The following is a 24,157-nucleotide window of genomic DNA, read 5'->3' as shown; positions in this document are numbered from 1 at the left end:
TTCGCTCCTAAGGCTTGGGCGAATCCAAAATCTTTGAAGTCTTTTTTGGGGCTGATTTAAAGCGAGTATCACCACAGCCATGGCTGACATAGCGACGTCATAGTCGGTAATCATTTTGAAAACACTTTAAGTACATTTTAAAAAAAAACTTCTAAAAAGTACTCTTCAACGAAGTCACCAGTCTTGATGTTGAAACTATAATGTAGGTAGAAATAACCCGGTCGGCTTCGTTTTCGGTGTGGACGTCGTGCCGGCCTGAACATACCCGCCCGGCTTGGCCCAACCGGGTCAACCCGCTCGGCCTACCGCGGCATAGTGTGGACCCTGCTTTTTCGAGCAGAGAACTGAAGTGAGAATTGTAGTGAGAAGTTTGTTTGTGAGAGTGTGTACCCAAAAGAAGTTCTCACTACTACGAGAATTTCCACGAAATTCTCAGCGAGATTCTCGCGAGAGTGTGGAGGGGCCATAACAACAGATTTTGGAACGTCACCATTCAATAACTTGTACTTCGGATTTCTACTAGTTATGATGGAGATTCTAGTAAGTCTAGTAGTGTTGTGAAGCTCCCTAACGTCGCAGTGCATTAATGTTAGCAACAAGATAGTCGGTTATCGATAGTTATCAAACATTAAAGTTTTGATGGGAGTCAAATGACATATGAGTTTTGGCAGAAGCTAAGAATTACCGACTTATCGAGCCCCAATGGAAAATTATAATCATTTTAATGCCAGAACCAATTAAATATAACAACCTTATAAGGAATGGGAGAATAACTGATTCTGACGCAGTTCTACTAAATAACTTTCCGGTCTTTTCATAATACCTACGTAATTACATAATTCGGCACCTGCATCGCGGAACGGTTACTATTAAATAACGAAACGAATTTTCAGTGTCTACCAGTTGGAAATTGAATTTTCTTAATCAAGAAATGGGAAACCAGAATCGTGACAGAAGATTCAGTGAGTTACCTGCAAGCTAAATAATCTCCACGTAGAAAAAAAACTACACTGTTGAAATTAATAATATCATCCATAACTATCCTTATGGTGATTTTAATCATCTGCAGCTTATATTACAGATTTCTTTAACTCGGTAATTAGTGTATGTAAACGAAGTTGCCAAAAGAGATTCTAATACAGAGCGCGGCAGTTAATCCCGCATTTTTTAAATAGCTATGGATACATGGAAAATGGGAGGGGTTAGTTGTCAAGCATTCCACTGGTTAAAGAAACACCGAACGTTTGCTGTAAAACAGTTTTACCAAACCGGTGGCTATGTAACAGCTCGGCGTACTCATTTTAAAGATAATCACAATCAACCAGTTGAACGCACGAAGGAAGAAGATCAGCGCGTCGGCAGAGTGCCGTCTGAAAAATCTTGAAGTCAAATTTGCACCATCACCCTTACAAAATTCAATTGGTTCAGATATTGAACGAAAACGATTTTGCTGCCCGACGGCATTTCTGCGAAACTTTTTTGGGCATGGTGGAAAAAAATGAGAATCTTGTGCTCAGCTTCTAGATGATTGACGAGGCACATGCCATGTCCACATTGGGAATCAAAAGCTCATTCTTTTTCGAAAATAAAATTGGTTACCGTGAACGCAAGCGCAATTCGGAAATGTTAAGATCATTCTTCATTCCTCAACCTCGTCACAGACGGAGCCACAAGCCACATGTGAGCATGAATATTGTTGATGAGATTTTCCCGAATCGTTTGGTATCCCGAAACGGAGCGATTCCTTAGACCTCACACCATGTAATTTTTTCTTTGAGGAAACGACTTCATACAGTAGATGAACTCAAGGAAAGTATACGATTGGAAATCCTGAACGTATGCCTACTACTAACTAATTCCACCGTGTCATCAACCCTTTTACATAAATGTGAATGATTTGAAAGGATCGAGTATTAAATACGGGGCCCTATCAAATTTAAACTGTTAATAATACACTCAATGAAAAAAACCTTATGATAATCTTCAACAAAGAGGACTTTTGGCCTATCCAAACCGTTTTATATTGTTCTGTACAGACCAATAAAGGATCATATAAAGGATACATTTCTAAAATATTTGGATTATTATGTAATAACATTTAAAATGACTGTACGTTTTGCATTAAAAATTTGATTTATAACTCTCTCGTATATAAAAATGGACTATATCACGAACAATTCGATCGAACTACAAACAATTCGAAATCACTAGAGGACGAAAACGGCAATGCGAAAACCCCTAATTTCGATGTATTTAAATTCTTGGGATACGTGCAGATCTGCGACCAACAAAAGCATAAATAATTGATTCCGTCGTCCGATTCGTATCCCCTTTCATTCGGACCAGTTTTCGATGTGCATTTTCTGAAGAAGAAAACTCAAGCCGGGCCAACCTTCATTATTGATTCAATTCAATTCAATTCTCTTCGATTAAATCCATGTGCCCTAAGCATTCGTTACGTATAAACGAAATAATGAATGTTCGGGGGTAGGATCTCGTTTTTACGAGACTCGAGAATATAATTTTGGCATGAAAGCGGTCTAAATATGAAGATAATTGGATTAGGGCTTTTCATAATTTATAAACGGCAATTCCAAACAAAAGAAAACATATTCTGGGTTACTATTGTTGATTTTTGTTTTGATTGAAAGATATCTTTAACAGGATATTTCAATTCTATCAATAAAACAGCATTGTAAAAAAATGTTGTACGATTCAAGATGTTATAAGTCGTATAATCTTTTTAATCGCGGTTTATAATTATTAGAAAATCGACCAGACCTCATAGAAATAGAAAATAGAAAGATTTATACGGTTATAAAAACAGTATAATATGTAAAAATATTTTAACAGCTTCAAGTTAATATTATCAAGATCACTTATACTAATACTGAACAATTTGGCAACGAGGCGTATTACGTAATTATACGTAATAATTATGAAAAACCACTGACTGACTCACCAAAAGTAAATTTATTTCACTAACTATAAACCACAAGTAAGAAATGAAGATAACAATGTATAAAAAATTGTTTATTGGAGGCAATCCACTTGCATACTGCCAAAAAGCTTCTTTCTACCATATACGCCACGATTCTATCATCTAAACCACAATTGTCTGTTTTGAAATGAAAATTTGGAGCGTTTTAAGAAGATCGGAAGATCTCTTGCTTTAAGCGGTCCTAGCAACGTCCTCTAGCATTCACGTTGCTAATTAAATTGCTTAGTATTTATATATGTATTATGTATTGCTGGACAAAATCTCTTCCAAACAACATTAAGTTTATAAAAATCGGCTAAGCAGAACCGGACTTACAGGCGCTTTTTCATAAAAAGGTTCCCACTCTCCCCCACATCTTATTTGAAGAGATAGACTAAACATTTACAATTAAAAAATGCGCAGAAGTTATTGAAGAATTTGATTATCGCATATAAACTTCCACAGAATCAGGTGGATTTTTAAAAAATTTGCTTTTTCTTATATTTTCAAATACGTTCTCTAGTGATAGACCTAAAATTCTGAAAATAATTTTGACGTGGTTCTCGGAGCCACTAATGTTATATCTTTTTTTCTTAAGCTATAATACCGTGGTTGTTATTAAGCCCGAAAGTTATAAAAAGCCAATATGAACTAAGTTGAACCGACGCAAGCCTAGATTGATAGAAACCAAAATTACGTTCATAATATTATTAAACAATTAAAAGTTAGTTTGGGAATTTATGTAAACAAACAATTAAACAAAGATTTGTTTCACTACTAGTCTTAGATAATAAAAAACAGAGACCATCAAAGAAATCAGTTTAGATTATTAGTCATGTGTGTATGTCACAGACCTCCTCCTAAACGGCTGGACCGATTTGAATGAATTTTTTTGTCTGCGTTTAGGTGGCGCCCTGGTTGGTTTAGATATACAAATCAGCCCGGCAGATGGCGCTGATGTCGGTATCTAGGTTATTTATCTCTACTGCAACTAAACGGCTGGATCGACTTGAATGAATTTCTGGTTTATTGATTTATACTCCTCGGGAATTGACTAAAAATATTGTTCATCATATCGCGTTAAGATCAAATTTAACGAACATTACTGATTTAAAGGAAATAAATAATAATGAAATTATTACATTATTTGTCTTTCATTTCTTACTTTGTTTAATTTATATTCTAATCGCGTGAAATATTATGCAGGACAACGTCTGTCGTGTCCGCTAGTAAATATAAATAGAAGTAATATATATATAGTTGATATTCGTATGTATTTAATATGTTTATATGTATTGAACGTGACCGTAAATTGTTATTAAGTGTGTAATTATATACCAGGTGATGTAGAAGATGTCTATTTTCCAAACTATATTCCGGATTGGGGTAAATCTTTAGTTACATTAATCATCGGCATAAGACGTAAGCGTTATCCTTCAACCTAACCATACACCACAATATAATCCGATCCTGAGATATGGCCGACGGACGATTTTAGTTGCTCATACGAGGGCGCTTCCAAATCGAATCAGAATCATATGAACTTTCATATCCTATTGAAATTGATTCCATAAGTTGGTCAATTAAATTAGCATTATCTCACATATAGCATTTTTTCAATCGAAACTTATCGAAAAATCTTACGTAAATCATTCAATTTAAAAGTTGTAGAGTTTGAGCTCACAATGTATGATGTAATCATAACATAACATATGAGTTGGACTGAATGCTACCAGTGAAACTATCCACTGTTTAGACTACAACGTAGGTCATGGAAAGAGCGGGCAGAGCACGTTCATGTATCTCAGACTTTCGTGGATTGTTTATCAAGATATTAATTAGTATGATAATTGTGAATTTATTACTTTTTAGCTCTAGTTTTTTGTGAGAATCGCTTTGAATAGAATAGAATATTTACTTGGTATTGCGGCAACTCTAAAACATCTACATCTAATTATCATACGTGTTACGATGTGATCGACCTCGTAATTTCGTTTAGATATTTATGAATCCTATTATATTACGCAGTATATAGGTACTTAAAATACATAATTCATCAGATAAATAACAATTTTATACGCAAATTCAATGAAAACAATATATTGAATATAAAAAATCCCACCAAAACAATGTCTTATCCGAAGGAAACATTTTTTGACACCAAGATGGAAATCAGCAATTTCTGCTACTCGGTAGACATCATCATATACACTGCTCGGCTTAAAATTAAGTTCGTTCAGTTCTCCGATTTGATTTATACTAAAATTTGTAAGGAATGGGAAATTTAACTAAATTATTAATATATATGAAAATTTTTATAATAATAACTCTTCTACTTTCTAATTGTATAATTTTTTTTGGATTCATGAAACTCTAAAGATAATTTACTCAATATTTTTAGAATAACTAGCGCGATTAAGTGACTAATGAAATTATATTTAGTTCATAAGTAAATAAAGAAAGTGAAGTAAATACAGTTCATCATTTTGATATACAGATTTTTATCATCGATGTAAATCCTAAACATACTTAACACTTTATAAGTGAATAAAAACATTTTTAAACTTACGAATATCAATACTAGAAAGTATTGGACATATGTGGGTATCAAAAAAAGTTATAGATAAAATGTAAAACAGTCATATTTTTGTAACCATTAAATTTCGATAATTAAAGAAGATAGTGACCTAATCCAAATTATCTGTTAAATGACCCATGGAAATAACATTAAAATTAGACCAATTTAATTGGTTTTGATAAAGAATAAAAATTAAGCTATCATTTTTAAATTGCAAATATTATACTAGAATGTAATAACAAATAAAAATAAACAATATATATATATATATATATATATATATATATATATATATATATATATATATATATATATATATATATATATTAATTTGTCAGTTATATTTAAAAAATGCCAACATAAGCAATATTATGCGATTTCATTAAAAATTTTCATGTATTATAATAATTTACAGTTATAGACAAGCGTTATTTACACAATAATGAAATTGATAAGTTAAAATATAGGAAAAACCGTACAACTAGAAAGTAAACATTGACATTCTTAGGAAAAATATGAAACTGTACGTACCACAATAAAGAGAACACTAAACTAGACCATAGGCTTGATTATAATCACTTTAACACATATTTTTTATACGTTATATTCTACTTTTACACAAATTATTCCCTTCTCGATTTTCGTAAACACGAAACTTTCACGCACACGATGATCGTATAAGAGGATAAGCGAAAATGTACCTCTTCACACCGAAGTCATCTGCTTTCTGGCTTTTTGAAAATGACAATACCTGTTGACAATTGACAGTAGTGAAATAGAATAGAATAGTTCGTTCTCTTAGTTGGTAACATAATAGTGAATAAAAAAGTTTTTTCAAATATCTAAGATCCTACGATAAAATGTAACAAAAATAGCGTAAATATGATGAAATACAGATTTATTGATTTCAAATAGATTCAAATCTAATGATATATCATTCTACTATCCTGATAAATTGTATTATTCGCTGACATATGACAGCTGAAAAGAGGTCAAATTGAGAACGTAGTTGATATATTGACGAGATTGATGATGGGATTGTAAACAAGATATTAATAAATGCAATATTAATTATTATTTTGTGTATAAACATGTCTTTGGTCCCAGATTATGATTCATCAAGTCCTAGCTCGTCTAGTTCTTCAATTAGTGATTCGGAAGGAGAAAATATGTAAGTACGTTTATAATTTCAAATCTATTTACCCACAGGTGTTTCTAAAGATGGATAAGTTTAGTTCACTTTTTCAATAGGGATCGTAAATTAAATAAAACTCGACAGAATAAAGAGTTAAAAATTGAATAATGAAAATATAGTGGAAAGCGAATATAGAAGTATAATATGCCAATAAAATCAAAGCGAAATTATGAAAATTCTCTAAAAATACATCAGAACTCATTTTGATTTGCTTGGATTCAAGTTTTTGTTAAAAAAATCACAAAATGTTCGATTTCTATCTATATTCAATTTTCAATAATTCACAATAAGAAAAAGTTGATAATAAATAACAATAAACACCTAAAATATACTACATTACTCCTTTAATTTGCTTGGATTCAAGTTTTTATATAAAAATATCAAAAAAAGTTTAATTACTATCTATATTTACTTTTCAATTATTCAGGTTGAGAAAAAGTTGTTGATAAGTAACACATTACCTGAAAATATACATTATAACTCGTTTTAATTTATTTGTATTCAAGTTTTTATTGAAAAAAATCACAAAATGTTCTATTAGTATCTATGTTCACTTTTGGATGATTCATAATAAGAAAAACTTGATAATTAGTAACAGTTAACACATTGCCCTAAAATATACACCATAACTCATTTTATTTTGCATGACTCAAGTTTTTAATTACACTATTTTCAATTTTCATTAATCCCTTTAAATTTAATTACTTACAATTTTGTAAAAAATGGGTCAGCTGTCATATGTTTCAGACAAATAAAGAAATTGCAAGTTAACATCAAAACTAAACTACCTACACCTACTTTTGGAGCCTCTAATGATTTACAAAATAAATTATCAAAGACTTCGGTTTTCAAAAACCCATTTGTAGAAGCAGAAAATGCAAAAGAAGCCATTTTGGAAAAGCATGTGAAAATGGTAGATGCAAAAGACAATACGGTTATTATAAACGGCAAGAAAATTTGTTGGAATTATAGAAAAGGCAGATGTAGATTTGGACATAAATGTAAATACGCACATGATTCAGATATCCAAAAGACAAAAGAGCAAATAGAGGTATCATAATTCTGAGAAAGTTTATAATCAAATACACTTTTTTTTTTCTTATTGCAGGTTGAAAAAGCAGTTACAATTAATAATTCCATCGTTTGTGAAAATATTCTCAGTGGAATGAAATCAAAACCTGTTAAAACAACTGATGAAAGATCTGACAATGAAGAAGGAAATACAAAGAATAAACAGAAAAGGAAGAGACCAGGATTAACACAAGGATTAATCCCTGGTAAAAAAATTATGAAACAGTATTTAGATCAAAAGACTTAGTGCAAAATTGAGATTAAATTATTATCAAGTACAAATTTTAAAGTCTATAAGATACAAGCACTTTGATGGATTAAAAAATGGAGATTGTGTTCTACTGTAAATAAATATCAATCATGTATATTGTTTCTTTAATTATATCACATTAAAACACTCACACATTGATGAAACTTATTTGGTGTGTTCTAATTAGTGTTTTTCATACCCATATCTTGGCCTTTTCGACAATTCGCCTCCAAATTAATCTGTTCTTCACCAACATTCCTCATCCTCCCACATTCATTGTTTATAAGTCTTTGTAAAGAGAGTCTGCCTCTTTTTGCCATTTGTGATTCTCTTAGGAAAGTGCTTGTCTTCCATCTAAACCTCTGGGGGCTAATCAATCAGACGATGTATTCATTGCCTACTATTTTATCGATTTTTCAAGTTCTCCAGTCTATTTTGTTGATTCTAATTCCTCTAGCAACTTTATAATGCTGAGGTAGCTACATATAGCAAACACCTCAACAAATCTAGAAAAACCAAATTTTTGCCAAAATATGGCAGTTAAATATCCTATCTATAGTGCCCCACATCAAAGCTGCCCTAGTTCATCCACAGCTCGCCTTCCAGTTCCAGAGTATCCGGAAATCTTCACAGACGTTTTATTTTTTATTATGATACTGTTTTTGTATTAGTTCTAATTCCAAATGCGAAATGTTTTTTTTTATTTTCTTACTTTTTACATCATACTCAATCTGCCTATGAAAAATGTCTCAAAGTACTTTTAGAATAAACAAGAGGTAAGGTAGGGGCCCACAAATATATTTGTCTTGAAGCCCACTCGCCCCTAAATCCACCATTGATTGTATAAAACTCTTTATATTGAAAATCTTGGTTTTTATAGTAAAACAAACCTTGAAATCCAGGAAATCTCAAATATAACCATAAGGCACTCTGGCTTAATTGAATAGACAAGGGATAAGTTAGGGGCCCGCAAATATATTTATCTTGAGGCTCTCTAGCTTCTAGATTTACCACCGATTGTATACAAGTTTTTTATAATAAAAACCTCGGTTTTTATGGAAATACAAACCTTGACATCTAGAAAATTATCAATATTCTCTTAAGGTACACTCGCTTCATTGAATGGACAAGGAATAAGTTGGGGGCCCGCAAATATTTTTGTCTTGAAGCCCACTCGCCCCTAGATCCACCACTGATTGAATACAATTAGTTTCATATTGAAAAACTCATTTTTCATGTAAATCTCCCCTCAAAATATATTCATTAGGAACACATTTTTGCTTTTTTTAAATATAGCGATATTAGAATCTTTTCAAGGTAGGAATAGACAATAAAACATGACAAATATTTTTGAATAAAACAAATGTACAATAAAATCACAATTATATATCAAAAATATATCGATTTACAAAATGAAATAAAACTTCTAACAATAATTGTTTAAACAAATCCTTGATCGGTATATTTAATACAACAGGAATTAATATTTGGGACGAATTTCACTGCTTTAACTAGAGTTATTTTGCATTCTCCTCTCTCCTTCTTCAAAGAAATTCTTGCATTAGGAACTCCATACCAATAACTTCCACAAGCGATCGTTTCTTTCATCACATCTATATTTTTAAAATCTCCGTCATTCCATAAAGTTATCAAGTTTGTTATTACAAAAACAATATTGTATTCTTTAGCTAGATAATGCAAAATACTGGCTATATAAGAAAGGAATGAATTATTATCGTTTTGATTTGAGGACTGAAATGATAAAGTAGCTATAGAATCAATAATTATTAGTTTGGTAGATGATCCGCTTTCTATGGAATGTTTCAGGGTAAGTAAATGACCAAGAAAATCATTTTTTGTAAAAACTCTGGCGACTTGTATTTTGTTCATAGTCAATATTAAATCTTCCTAAAAAAATACAGTTTACACTAAAATATCATTTCAAATAAATATCAATTGAACCTTGTTCAAAGATGATAACATCTGTTTCATTTTTATTCCTAAAAAATCACATTTTGTATCTAAATAAATTATTTCATCAGTAGAAGACAGAGCTACATTTTTAATCAAAGTTAAACAAAATAAAGTTTTTCCTGAAGCTGGTAATCCACATATCTCATATATATTCCCTGTACACAAGCCTCCTTCCAATAATAAATCCAACCTAAAAACTCAATATGTACAATTTATTAATTTGTTTATTTAATTGAATTACTTTTCAACACCTGTAGGAATTATTGCAAATTCGTATAAAATGTTTTGATAACAATCAAATGCGCTTCTTAAACGTGAATACTTTTTCAAAAGCTCCTTTCTAATTTCTAAAATTTCCTTTAAAATATTTATTACATGTGTTGAGAATTTTAATACTTTGTTATCTACCTTAAGTGCTAAAGAAGTTATCTTCTCAATCTTCTTAGTTTCGCAATTCATAAAATCTATTACAGTAATAATTTGAGCTTCATTCAAGAGTTTCAAAATATCCGTATTCAAATAAGTGTGCAAACTGGCCGACAAATCGTCCATTGTATTAAAAATACAAATCAAAAACTTTCTAACAATTTAAATGTAAAGTCTGCAAATCATTGTTTGCGTTTCAATACTAAAAACGCTTCGTATCTTACATCAGAACATACCTAATAAAACACCATAAATAACAAATATAGAGATGGGTAAGTAAGTAGATAACGTACCAATACAATGAATGATTTTTCAATATAAATCGTATTGATTTCAGGTCTGAAATAGATCTAAACGTCATTTTTCACCTGTTGTTTTAAACTGATTTTTTATGAAAAATCTAGACGAAATTACAACATATGTATATATAAAATAATAGTTGACTAACTTTGAATGAACTTAGATAAATATATTTCCTTTATTCGAATAATTAGACACATATTTCCTGTTACTATCCTAAAATTACTTGATTTTTTAATTAATTTTAAAATTACTTCAATCCTTATCTGGAAATCATTAAAGTAGCTATTAATAAATAGTTTCTTATAACTCAAATTAAAAATGTAGTGAATTCAAAGTTTTATATAAACCGGAATAAAAGTACAACAAACAATTGGTTAAGCCCATCTCTAGAAAGGTGCAAGTAACCATAAACCAACCACCAATAAAATATATAGCCAATGAATTCAGACTACAGAGTATTTGAATTATTAATATCGGCGATAATAAAATTCTCTAAAGTGCCTGATTAATATTAGTGGTTGTCTTCCATGAAATTGAAGAAACTAATCATTGTATTGATAATTGCATAATAGAAATAAAATATTTTGACAAAATATTTCAGCTATTAATCAAACCGTTATATCTGATACAAAATACTAACAAATTCAAAGAAAATTGTGATTAGTTCAAATTCTACAATTTCGCTTTATATGCAATTTTCAGTTTGAAAACATGTGCGATGTCCTTAACTAAAGTAGTATTTGGCAACATCTGATTGTGGACTGTGCTGTGTATACCGGTGTGTTGGTCATTAATTCGATTGTAGAAAATTAATCAAATTCAAATTTTTAAACAAATTACTAATCATTTTTTCTTCTATAGTTATTATTTATCAGATTTTGGAAACAAACTTATACGTAATAATGTACTTTTATCATTTCAAAATAATACGTAATATTTTTATTAAGCTGGCAACACCTGTCAATCCTGGGCAAAGTTCCTCTCGATTGATTTGCGCATGGACACTACTAACTTCGCGCATGTGTATCATTAATTTTTACTAGGCGTTGCAGATTGGACTGGTTAGACATCTTTTCAAGGAATGGGATATTGTGTCGCCATGTCATGTAAAGCTAATGCGTCGTTAATGTTGAACGTGTAAAATGGTTAAAACCAGTATATCTTTCAATTTTCAAGTTACGTGAAGTACCTAATTGTACTTTAAAGCTTAATTAATCTAATAGTTATATTTTTCGAATCGGATGACTAACTTTTACGTGAATATTTTGTGATTACATGATGGTAAGTATCGACGGTCTTGATAGTCTCAAGATGGCGTCTCTGAAATTTTCTTTGTTAAAACTTTGTAAATTTGTAAAATTAATTGTATATGTTTTGATTGTTAGTACATAACAAAATTTTGTGTTGATTTATACATTATGTTCAGTATATTTTGTGACGAAAATTTTTCAACGTTCGAGTATTATCTAGCTCGTTTACTCATCCAAGATAAAAACGTAAACTAGTCAATATAATTTTACGTCATGGATTTAACCTATTGATTTTTGTGTTTTATATAAAATTTTTTTTATAATAGACAGTGAGTTTTTGGAATCACTTAAAATTTATTGTAAATTTTTATTTTATTGTTTACCGCCAAATTTGAGGAAAGTTTAATTTTGTCATCATTACGTCAGCAAATAATCTTTCAAGTTTGTATGTTTGTTTACGCCTAGTAGCACCTTGAGTGTAATTGCTTCGTTATATACATTTCCTATATGAATAATTATTTTACAATGTCTGTTTTTAAAAACATTTGAGTTGAAAATTGTGTAAATCAAATCTGATAAAAATAGTATCAAGATAATAATCAGAAAATAGGTGATGTACGAAGTTATTTATCTTTCAGACATTTCAAAGATGAGTGACGAAACTCCGGGGGTAGGGCAGGGTGCTCTGCCCCCGAGAGAAGGCCAAGGCCTTCGAGCCATGGCAGAGCGCCCTGCTGCTAGTAGTGCGACCGTAAGGGTTGTAAGTGGACAGTATGTGCTAACAAATCAACCACATGGTATGCCAGCCTTAGCACAGGTGTGTAATTTTTTCAACTATTTTTCTGATTTCTAATATTATTCTAGTGCTGGTATGCTTATAATAATATATAACTTTGGCAAAATAACGTAGAAAAATTGTAAAATTGCCAATTAAATTATATATTTGAACTTTTGACAGTTGATTAAATATTGATTATGTGATTGCTTTGATAAACATTTATGCAAAATTAAGGTAAACCTAATTGCAAATCTTGCTTAAGCGACAAAGGTTATTGAGCTCTTGTGGGTTTTCTTTGGCACATTCTCTGTTGCATGAAATTTTCGACTGAATTAGCACAGAACTATCAGCAGAAAACTAATTTGTAGCATTATTTTTATTCACCATAAACCTGAAACTGTTTTTAAAGGTCCAAAACATATTTTGAAAGTTAGATAAACTTAATAGTAGTGGTGTTATCAAATTTCTTCACCAGTCTGCACTTCAGTTCTGGTTACACATTTAATGGTGGTATTTGAAATTCCATTTCATTTACTGTTAATAATAGGAAAAAAGTTTGGTGAATGTTGTGAGTTTTTGATGTGATGTAATCTAATGCATGGTCATAATACAAAGCAACAGGTTTATGTTTTCATCATTAATTTTTTATTGAATAAAATCCATCCAAACAGTATTGACAATTATTTTAATCCATGTTCCATTTATCTAATGAAGGAAGAAGGAAAATTATGATTGAATAAATTACAATTAAAAACCAATATCAATATAATAGATATAGATTATGGATATATTGTTTTTATGGATTGAGTAGTAATATAAAATTATAGCATATAGATTGTATTCAATTCAAATGTATTAGAATTTTGTCTGGGCAATATCATTGCCACTAGAGAACAAATGCATTATTGGCAGAATGTGTCAGAACACCTTTATTTTTACCCTCGGGGTAAACATGATAAACAATTTATGTAGAATTTCCATGGATAACCTCACAAGTCTATAAAGGAGAATTAAAGTGACACCTATACTTCCAGAAGCCTTCATTGAAACCAATGAATTCAATAATGTATATAGAACCAACAGAACTCTATTGATATATAACATGCCTTATCAAGTACACAAAGTCATAATCCCCAATTATATGGAATCTAGCCGCATCAATTCAATCTTGTCAAACTCCATACTAGCAGAGTTTCCTGACAAGACAATAATGTATACTGATGGGTCTTAAGACAAGGGATGGAGTTGTTTGTGCTGTATACATACAGAATATATCTAATATACTATGGAGCTGTATGCTATCTTACAGGGTCTTTCCTGGTTAAAGTAAAATAAAAAATATGGGGGTGTGATTTTATCTGACTATATCAACATTGAAAACCCTTTGATATATATTATTAAATTTGAGTTTGACATTTTTTTTGGGTTAAAGGACATAATTAGAATATTGGGAATGAAAAAGCTGATCAAAAAATATTCAGTATTGAATGAAATTTTTTGTAAAGTATATACAGAAAAACGTGATTAATCCAGTAAAAGATAAAATGTACATATCCTGGCATAAACACTGGGATAATGTTGCGTGCACCTCAATTAAAACATATTTCCATATTTATCGTACTAACCCTGACTTCCAATTTATATTTTAATCAGACAACTCTGAAATTTTATTTGAAAAGTAGATTTAGAATGAACACTAGCCGTGGGAGATATACCACTCATATTATCAAGCCAGTTACCATACAATCATCAGCCTGTACCAGTGATGATAGTTCTTATGCTGATGTCAATCACATTTTCTTTGGATGCAGCAATTACAGTCACAAAGGAACAATTTATTACAGTTACTACTTAAAGAAAACTACTCGCTACTTTTAAACATCGCTGACATTTTAAGAATAGATAACTGTAATATTTTAGATCTATTTATTATAAATTTCATCGAGGATATTAAAATTAATGTTTAGGTAGAATCATTGAAAACTTCTGTGGCTTGTTCCCAAGCCATTTTTTTTTCACACGCACATCTTTAATATTGATGGTATTCTATAAATTATATCGAATATCAAACGAGTCCATGCAAAATAAGAAAAGGCTTATTCTAAAGAACATATAATGACATCATTAATTTCCCAACGTTTTACCAATAAAATGCTTGTCATATAATTTTTTTCCAGAAAAATTTTGATTTGTTTACAACATGCCAAATACTAAACTAATTCAAATATGTTAGTGTCTATTGTGTTATGAACAAAATTGTTATTCTTGGATAAAAAAGTAGAGATTCATATTGTGTTCCCTGTAATGTCAAATTTTAATAGTACTGCTTTTATACAGACATTGGAAAAGTAACAAAAATATGAAATTTGGGAATATATTTTATTATGAATGAATAATGAAACTTATTTTGTCGATATCACATATGAACAGCTTTTGACTCTTGAAAAACATTTCCAGGTTTGGCGTGGGTTTTATAGAACCTGCTATAATAATTTTACCAATTTCTGTTAGTCATTTCAAAACATTAACCTGGAACATACCTCTACATTATTTTGACGATTTGTATCAGTTTGACGGGCACATGAATATCTGCTGGGGTCTGAAATACTCCAGTGTTTAGTTGGGGTTAATGAGTCGCCTTTGAAATAAGCTAATACCCCACTAAAAATAGACTGAACTAACTAAAAAATGTTTGTCTCCAAAATTATGGTTTAATTAGAATATTGAAGAGTATACAATCTCAACTGAATCTGTTACTCATGTAAAGTGAGATGTTGATTTTAATTATTTGATTAAACTGATTGATATAATATAAAATTTTTGTAATGATGAGTTACCTGTCAGAAGAATTGAGATCCATTCAACTCAAATTCTGCAAATGAAGACCATTGAGGCATTTGTCTGATTTTAATACATTTTTTAAATAATAAATTGATTGATTCCAATTGTTACAATAAGTTTTTCATTTGTTTTTAAGATAACGTCCGGAAACAGTAATGTTACTCGTCTGATTAGCATCAGTCCATCCAGAATCGGACAAACATCTCCCGTAAGACCGAGCGTGGCCCACCAATCGATAGTTGATGTTCTCACTAAATCTCGATTAAACTCGCACTTGAATAATATGTTTTCTTCAGGAGAAAGTTCTAGTAATAATGTTCAAAATACAAGGCCTTTAAAAAGGCCGTTGCCTTCCTCTGGTGAAAAGAAAGATACTTACGCTTCCAAGTTGCAACATGTGATGAATCATCGCATCGTTCGTTCAAAATTGGTAAAAGAAAAGTATAATGAACATCTACTGGAGGCTTTTTACTTAGAAACAGGAAATAATATTCTCGATTTGTACCAATTCGCCAAGAGGCCTAAAACTCAAGCTTATCTGACTTACCTAAAGGAACATGCCATTGATCCTAGAGATTATCCAGAACCAGTTCCTAGCGTTACCATACCACAAACGACACTCAGTACACCATCTGCTACAGCAGCTAGCTCTCTACCTGGTATTTCTCAAAGCCACCCTGTTCAGACCAGTTCCCCTATAGTAACGACATCTGAAAGCCATAGTAACCATTCTACACCAAAATCAGTATCTGTCAAAATGAAATCTGTATCTAATACAAATAGTACTAGCCAAGAAATGATAGTAGAGAAAGCAAAGCAAGAAGCTTATGTAGTTCAGCGAATAGCAGATTTACAAAAGGAAGGTTTATGGTCTGAAAAAAGGCTACCAAAAGTGCAAGAAATGCCGAGAACAAAAGCACATTGGGACTTTTTACTTGAAGAAATGGTCTGGTTGGCAGCTGATTTTGCGCAGGAACGTAAATGGAAGAAAGCCGCTGCAAAGAAATGTGCCAGAATGGTACAGAAATATTTCCAAGATAAAGCACTTGCTGCTCAAAAAGCAGAAAAAGCACATGAGCAGAATCTTCGAAGAATTGCAGCATTTTGCTCGAAAGAAATAAAAAATTTCTGGAACAATGTAGAGAAATTAGTAGAGTACAAACAAAATACAATTCTCGAAGAGAAACGGAAAAAGGCTCTAGATCAACAGCTGAGTTTTATAGTGGATCAAACTGAGAAGTATTCCCAGTTACTTGCAGAGGGTATGAATAAATCAGTAGAACCACCCAGTTCGGTTCCTTCAAGGTCAGTGTCACGAGCGCATTCAGATACTGAATTTGATCCTGATCTACAGAGTGATGAAGATGATGAGGAAACAATAGCTCGGGAAGAAGCTTTAGGCAACGAAGGTCACAAAGAAGAAATTGAAGCGTTACAAAAAGAATCTCAGATGGAGTTAGATGACTTGTTAGAAGACGATTTTTTAAAAAATTACCTTTTAAACCGAGACAAAATACGATTAAGCGATTCAGAAGAGTCTGACGACGATGTCGATTCTAAAAAGGAATTATCAAAAACAGATTTAGATGAAAAAGAACCGTCTGAAGAATCAGATTCTTCCAAAGAAGACGACGTCGAGGAGACCGAAGAAGAGAGCGAGGATGAGGAAACAAAAGTCTCAGAAATTGTACCCCAGGGTGAACATGACGAACTGAAACTTTTAGTGGAAGATTCTCAAAAAGAGGGAGAAATAAAGACTGAAACAGATACAAAAGATGACCTCATCAATGATGCTGCTGCTATAGCTGAAAGTATACAACCAAAAGGAAACACCTTATCATCTACGAATGTAAGTAATACGAAATATAAATTTATAATTTATTTAGGCAAAGTTCTAACTGATTCAGCTTATTAGGTAAGTAGGAGTGTGGCATTATTGGATTTCAGTCTATACTTATCTCTAAGAATGGAAACCTTTGTTTCCATATTATCTTTAATTGAATACACAACCTGATCTATTATTTATCTGTTTATTTTGATATCTGCACTCTCTTTGTTCTTTATATTTCATCTGCCATTAATTTTTGTTATCTCTTCTTAAGATTGTTTATTGTAAATTTTCCTCCATTATAAAATTATCATAAAAGGTGTGGTTACAGTTTTATGCAATTAAAATATGTATGTATTGATTGTGAAGTTTTACAGTTAAAATATAGAATATAATCAAAACGACCATTTTCATTTGATACCTGTACATTGCACAATCTTACAAATTGTTCTTTAACTGTACCATCCTACTACACGAAACATTGAAAAAACATTCCCCAAAAAAGTTATTTAGAGATAAATCTTGTTATATCTTGTGAAGAAATAATTTAATTATTAGCAAAATTTCTCTAAAACTTTTAGCCTTTGGTTTATTGTGATTTTGAATTACAAATCTCCATCTGTTTTTACCTGAAACTACATTTTCATCTATAAAAATAACATGATGATTCAAATATCAGAAGAATTGAGATCCATTCAACTCAAATTCTACAATGAAGACCATTGAGGCATTTGTCTGACACTCTTCAATTATTTTTTTTAACATTACTCCTATATATTTGTACTGTAACCCAGGTTTTTTTAGGTTTCTACAAACATCCCATTCTTGTTAAAATATTCTTTGAGAGAGTATCAACATATAGGTCTGGATTGGTTAGTAACAATGTTTGAAAGAAAACTTAACGGCATCTTAGCGGATGAAATGGGTTTAGGTAAAACCATTCAAACAATAGCCCTTCTAGCTCATCTAGCGTGCGAGAAAGAAAATTGGGGACCGCATCTAATTGTTGTTCCTACATCTGTGATGTTGAATTGGGAAATGGAATGTAAAAAGTGGTGTCCCGCATTCAAAATTCTAACTTATTATGGTACCCAGAAAGAGAGAAAATTCAAAAGGATTGGATGGACTAAACCTAATGCTTTCCATATTTGTATTACTTCTTACAAATTGGTTATTCAAGACCACCAGAGTTTTAGAAGGAAAAAATGGAAATATTTGATTCTGGATGAAGCTCAGAATATTAAGAATTTTAAGTCACAAAGATGGCAGCTGCTCTTGAACTTTCAAACCCAGCAGTAAGTATTTACTATTTAAATCGCGTTTAATTCCTATATCCATAGAACATTTGGTTATATTCAGTTTTAAATGTATTTGTGTCAGATTAGTTGCTTTTATGATGTAGTAAATTTTGTTTTAGACGTCTTCTATTGACTGGTACTCCTTTACAAAACAACCTCATGGAATTGTGGTCACTTATGCATTTTTTAATGCCAAATGTATTTCAATCTCATAGAGAATTTAAAGAGTGGTTTTCCAATCCAGTGACAGGTATGATTGAAGGCAATTCGGAATACAATGAAAGCATTATCAAGAGATTGCATAAGGTAAGATGAGACAAACGCAGAAATTTTGTTACTTCTGTGAGTGAAGAGTTTTATTTGCTTGTGGTCCATTTAGAAGAAATGTAATATAATATACTTCACATGTACAGTGTTCAATTAAAAATAAATAGACCGAGAGTGATGAGACCAGTGATTGATTTGCTGATTCCTGCGTTTTTGAGTACTGAAAGAGTAAAGAGAATACTTGGGTTCCTGGAAAAATCCTTGGATTTCATTGATATTTTTCTAGTAAAATGAGATTTTCTTTGGAAAAAAATGGATCCATTTTCTGATTCCTACCAAGTTTTATATACTTTCTATACTCTTTAAGTACTCCCGAAGACAGGAATCAGAAAATCGTGAACGAACTTGGTTCAATCCCTCCCGTTCTATAATCCCGAAGACAGGAATCAGAAAATCGTGAACGAACTTGGTTCAATCCCTTCCGTTCTATAATCCCGAAGACAGGAATCAGAAAATCGGGAACGAACTTGGTTCAATCCCTCCCGTTCTATAATGAGTCTAATACATTGGCAGACAGAAACAGTGTTGAGAAAAAAATTACTCTTTCAAGAAAGAAATATGAATCAACAATTAATAAACTCCCAAGACAGTTATTGATGATATTTTTGACTGCATATTCTGGTACTTCACGCCACCAAATTAAAAACCTTCCCTTTTCTCCATCAATCACTTAAATTTATGGTTTTTCAAATTTTTTTCTCCCTAAACAACTACAACAAATGTTTCTTGAATTTATAACAAAGTTTAGACAAGAAATCGTCCTATATAAACATTACTCAACCTATCCATGGATGGAATGTGAACCTACAGAGGAATGTATCATTCTAGTGATCAATCTAGTCCAGATGAGAATGGTGTGAATGGCATGTCCTGTAACACGCATTTTGTTTTTTGGTCGAGTTGTATAGATAATTATTAAAGAAAAAATTGACTGAAAACCAAATTCTTCAGTTTGTTTCTGTGTACATTGAACATGTGTGTTTGTGGGATATCACTTGGATATTTTGACACTTACAGATTTTGAACGACTGGATTAATGTGGAAGATATGATAACGGTCCAGCACTCGATTGGATTACTGGACTGGAATAATATGAAATGACAGTGAGGTGTAAGTTTAGCAAGTCGTCCTATATTTTAAATTGATTGATTTTAGCATTTGTATAAAGTTTTGTGATGATAACTTACCATTTTTGATGGTGAGAGATCCATTCAACTCAAACCTGATAATGATATTATTGAGGCATTTGTCTGATATTAATTCTTGAAACGAAAATCTGTCATTTTAGACTTTTTTCCATATTAACATTTTTTTGGTTTGCTTTTTTTTCAGGTATTAAGACCGTTTCTTTTGCGACGATTGAAAAGCGAGGTCGAAAAACAAATGCCAAAAAAGTATGAACACGTGGTTATGTGTAGATTATCGAAAAGGCAGAGGTATTTATACGATGACTACATGTCGAGAGCAAAGTAAGTATAATAATTATTGTATTATACTCAAACTTGAAAAAATAATTCATGTATTCATCGAACATTTAAGGCTTTAGGCCATCCTAGAATTTTCGAAAAGTCTATTTTTTATTTTAAATTTTTCGGTATCGCAGATTAAAGGTACTGCATAATTATTCATAATTTTCTACGACTTAAAACTCGTCTATTTTAATACAGTAAAAGCTCCCTATTCGCGATTTCATCATTCGCTTCTTTTGTGTTTTCACTATTCGCGCTTCCTTTTTAAATGCGTTTTTACTATTCGCGCTTCTTTCATTTGCGTTTTTACTATTCGCGCTTCTTTCATTTGCGTTTTCACTATTCGCGCTTCTTTCATTTGCGTTTTCACTATTCGCGCTTCCTTCATTCGCCTTTTCACTATTCACGGGTTTAAAAAATGCAATCTAATTCCTGTATTCGCGGCTAAAAATTTCTTCATTCGCGGATCTAATAAGTACATACATAATAATAAAAGGATTTCATTAGGTATCCAACCCAATATCCTTTGCAAACGCCATATAATGTAATCATGATATGAATGTTTTTGAATACTGGAAGAAATTTGACATAGCAAAATGCATCGTAAATATAATGGAATTATTGGAAGAACTGAAGTCATGCTGGAAAATACTGTGGCCTGCTCTGACTGAGAATTTGTGTAATTTCAAAATGTGACTGCAAACATAACCAAAATCGCCAAAGAAATAGGACGAGATGGTTTCGAACAAATAGAATCAAGTGGACATTCAGAAATTGCTTGAATCGCAAGATGAAGATTTGACCGAAACTGACTTGGAGGAAAAGTTGAATACACAGCCCATTGAAGAAGAGGCGCTTTAACAAGCACTGAAAACATTGACATTTAATTTGAAAAATCTTAGTGAAAGTTTAAGAATCTCAAATAAACTTTCCGATTTATTTATGAACATTGGGACATAGTCTTATTTCTAATAGGCGAATTGCTAGTGTGACTGCTGTGTATCATTCTGAATTGAAGGAGCTTTTAAAAGCTGTCAAGCAAGAGAGAATTACATAATTTTTCAAACCCTTGCCTAAGCAGCAAGATAATTAATCAGAATGTTCAATTAAATTGATTTTTTATATATTTTTGGTTTTTTATTTTGTTACCTAGGAACGTATCCCCTATAATACCATATAAATTACCATTCCCTATTCATGGTTTCTGTATTCGCGGAACTGTACTGCATTTTTTAGGTTGACTGGACGCATAGCTCAGACAATTTTCAACCTATTGAATTGAAATTTTGAATATATCTTAAAAAATACATTATCTTTCAAAGTACACTTTTTTCTTTATATATTATAGTTCATTTGTTATTAACAATTATCTGACTATTAGACTTTATAACTGCACTATTTAAGCAAAAATAGCATTTATATTATAAATGGTCAAAAAAATTTATTAGCTCATTATGATTAAAAAAAATTACAGAAGCTGTTCAGTCAAGACCCTTAAAAAAAGGAGAGTGCAATAGAATCGCGTTTCTGTTATTTCGATCTATTTTATAGTATTTATGAAAAGAAATCCTGAAAAAGCCTCGTTTTTTCGACCTTTACGGTGGCCTATAGCCTGTTTACATTTTTTATCAATATTTGAATCACATATTTGTTCACCACGTATCAAAATGTTAATTTCGTTATCTCAGTACATACACAAATAATTTCAACTGATTGTTTTTTTTAGAACAAGAGAAACTTTGGCTAGCGGAAATCTATTGAGTGTAATAAATGTTTTAATGCAATTAAGAAAGGTATGCAACCATCCAAATTTATTCGAAGTAAGGCCGACAACATCGCCTTTTCAATGTGAAGGTATTAGGTTACATATTCCATCCATTGTATACTCCGCTATTGATTATGACCCTTCAAAAGTAAGTAATATTGAATGTTAATATGTTTTCTTCAATATCTCAAAATATTTGCTCTTAAGGGTGGAAATGGTATTAGATAAGATTGAAATTCTCATAGAAAAATTTAGGATACAAGTTATTTGATGAAAACATTTTCAACGATCGGTAACTGTAGCCTACTGTTGGGCTATGCATTTTAAACACACTTTTGTTTAACCAGCAGCTGCAGTACATGAAACTTTTTCGATTATACTCAATCATAAAATCAAAGGTGTATTATTGAGCTAATAGAAACTAAATTTTTGGCCTGTTCAAACAACTTAATCATCTATTATATAGTGACTGATTCAATATCTTTTCCAGCATGTAAATCTCCAAGCACTAAATCTGCTACTGATAATGCAAGAAATCCACTTTGGTTCCTATCAATGTTATCGAATGAGGCAATCGAGAAATTCTAAAAAACTTATGGAACTAGACGAAGAGTCCAATAAAATTCCGCCCCCTTGTCCGCCTTGTAAATTAGCGATGCGAGTGTTACCGTCTAAAGTGTCTAATACAGCAAACGAAGAGAAAAGTGATAAAAAAAATGTTCCAGTTTCAAGCCAACCACCACCTCTTCAACTTAAAGGTTTTACTCAACCTAATGTGAAGGTGAAAGTATCTGGGGTACAACTAGTCAATCAACAGGGTATTTTGAAAAGTAAGTGAAATTTTTTAATCAATTAGAACTTAATTACAACTCCAAATATCCTAATACCTATTTTATAACCTTTACCATATTCTAATGCCTATATGAAGACATAATTTGTAAATTTTTAAGCATTTCTCATTTAATTTTTATTTTAGAGAATTTTTCTTGTAAACGAGTTAGTTTATAATATCCTCTTGGCTAAAGTATTTTAACTAAACAATGTTTCATACTGTATAGTTGTCAATTTTTGTAAAAAATATTTGTATTAATTGTAAAACTTAAACGTTAATGAGATGCCGACCTATTCTGCTTAGGCCCCTTTTTAATCCATTTCTTAGAAATCTTTATTACCTCGGTTTCTACCATTTAAAGAAATATTTTAAAGATGGTCATTCAACTCTTTCTAGAAAGAAATCATAATGAAAAAAATAGTAGTGCGTCAATCAATAAAGCTAGTAACCACGAACTCGATCGCTTAACGCGGCTCTTTACTTGTTTAAATATATTCAATACTTTTCAAGTTACATATCTTTATAATTAAAATTTTGATCAATAAATTATTAATATTGATTTATACAGTTAATTCGTGGACTTCATTTCAAATTCCTCAAATAAGTTAATTAAAAACAGTCATTAACTAAGAAATTTGTCAAAGATGACAGTACCCTCAACAAACAATCTTATAAAAATTATTTTGAATATTTTTTTTATGTACCACTAACAGTTCATTTTTTTGTTAAACATATAATTTTTTAGTACAATAATCGAAAGGACCTCAGTGGATAGCCTGTTGAACTGAATTGACAGTTCATTAAAGACAATTCATATTGTAGGACTTTTTTTGAGATTTAATTATTTATAGAGTTGTGCATATTTATATGCAAATGTAATTACTTGTACAAGTTTTCTCATTTTATTTTAATTAATTATGATTATTGTTATTATTATCAATTGAAAAGCTATGTAATTGATACAATGACTGTCATTTCTAGTTGTATTTAAT

The 24,157-nt window shown here is 31.2% G+C and overlaps 5 protein-coding genes across 7 annotated transcripts in view; 2 read left to right on the top strand and 3 right to left on the bottom strand.

Annotated features, from left to right (window-relative positions):
• The window catches only part of LOC130450339 (protein-tyrosine sulfotransferase), a 95,944-nt gene extending 89,637 nt beyond the window's left edge, over positions 1–6,307 (bottom strand). Inside the window, exon 1 of the mRNA XM_056788683.1 lies at positions 6,090–6,307. The gene's annotated coding sequence lies outside the window, so the exon portion shown is untranslated. The remainder of the gene's footprint in view (positions 1–6,089) is intronic.
• LOC130450384 (protein phosphatase 1 regulatory subunit 14C) overlaps positions 1–24,157 on the bottom strand; it is a 321,652-nt gene that overhangs the window by 188,957 nt on the left and 108,538 nt on the right. The gene's annotated exons all lie outside the window — the stretch shown is intronic.
• LOC130450359 (zinc finger CCCH domain-containing protein 8) lies at positions 6,282–8,242 on the top strand. The gene is made up of 3 exons (XM_056788716.1): positions 6,282–6,729; positions 7,501–7,804; positions 7,862–8,242. The coding sequence occupies exons 1-3, from the start codon at positions 6,650–6,652 to the stop codon at positions 8,069–8,071; spliced, it is 594 nt and encodes a 197-aa protein (XP_056644694.1). The 5' UTR covers positions 6,282–6,649; the 3' UTR covers positions 8,072–8,242.
• LOC130450346 (DNA repair protein RAD51 homolog 4-like) lies at positions 9,441–11,721 on the bottom strand. 2 transcript variants are annotated; one of them, XM_056788705.1, is made up of 5 exons: positions 10,768–11,721; positions 10,457–10,710; positions 10,290–10,405; positions 10,037–10,238; positions 9,441–9,982 (listed from the first exon to the last, which is right to left on the bottom strand). In XM_056788705.1, the coding sequence occupies exons 2-5, from the start codon at positions 10,598–10,600 to the stop codon at positions 9,515–9,517; spliced, it is 930 nt and encodes a 309-aa protein (XP_056644683.1). In that variant the 5' UTR covers positions 10,601–10,710; positions 10,768–11,721; the 3' UTR covers positions 9,441–9,514. The 2 variants fall into 2 exon arrangements, with proteins under 2 accessions (XP_056644683.1, XP_056644674.1); XM_056788696.1 differs by lacking the exon at positions 10,768–11,721 and having other exon boundaries at positions 10,290–10,712.
• The window catches only part of LOC130450266 (helicase domino), a 26,889-nt gene continuing 14,427 nt past the window's right edge, over positions 11,696–24,157 (top strand). The window contains exons 1-8 of one of the 2 annotated variants that reach the window (XM_056788575.1): positions 11,696–12,058; positions 12,666–12,844; positions 15,783–17,495; positions 18,279–18,769; positions 18,892–19,078; positions 20,432–20,568; positions 22,295–22,481; positions 22,824–23,163. In XM_056788575.1, coding sequence (XP_056644553.1) covers positions 12,677–12,844; positions 15,783–17,495; positions 18,279–18,769; positions 18,892–19,078; positions 20,432–20,568; positions 22,295–22,481; positions 22,824–23,163 — 3,223 coding nt within the window. In that variant the 5' untranslated portion in view covers positions 11,696–12,058; positions 12,666–12,676. The remainder of the gene's footprint in view (positions 12,059–12,665; positions 12,845–15,782; positions 17,496–18,278; positions 18,770–18,891; positions 19,079–20,431; positions 20,569–22,294; positions 22,482–22,823; positions 23,164–24,157) is intronic. The other variant, XM_056788584.1, reaches the window with a different exon arrangement.

The sequence above is a fragment of the Diorhabda sublineata genome, chromosome 1, assembly GCF_026230105.1.
Source record: "Diorhabda sublineata isolate icDioSubl1.1 chromosome 1, icDioSubl1.1, whole genome shotgun sequence".
Taxonomy (NCBI): Eukaryota; Metazoa; Arthropoda; class Insecta; order Coleoptera; family Chrysomelidae; genus Diorhabda; species Diorhabda sublineata.
This window is presented reverse-complemented; position numbering and strand designations above follow the sequence as displayed.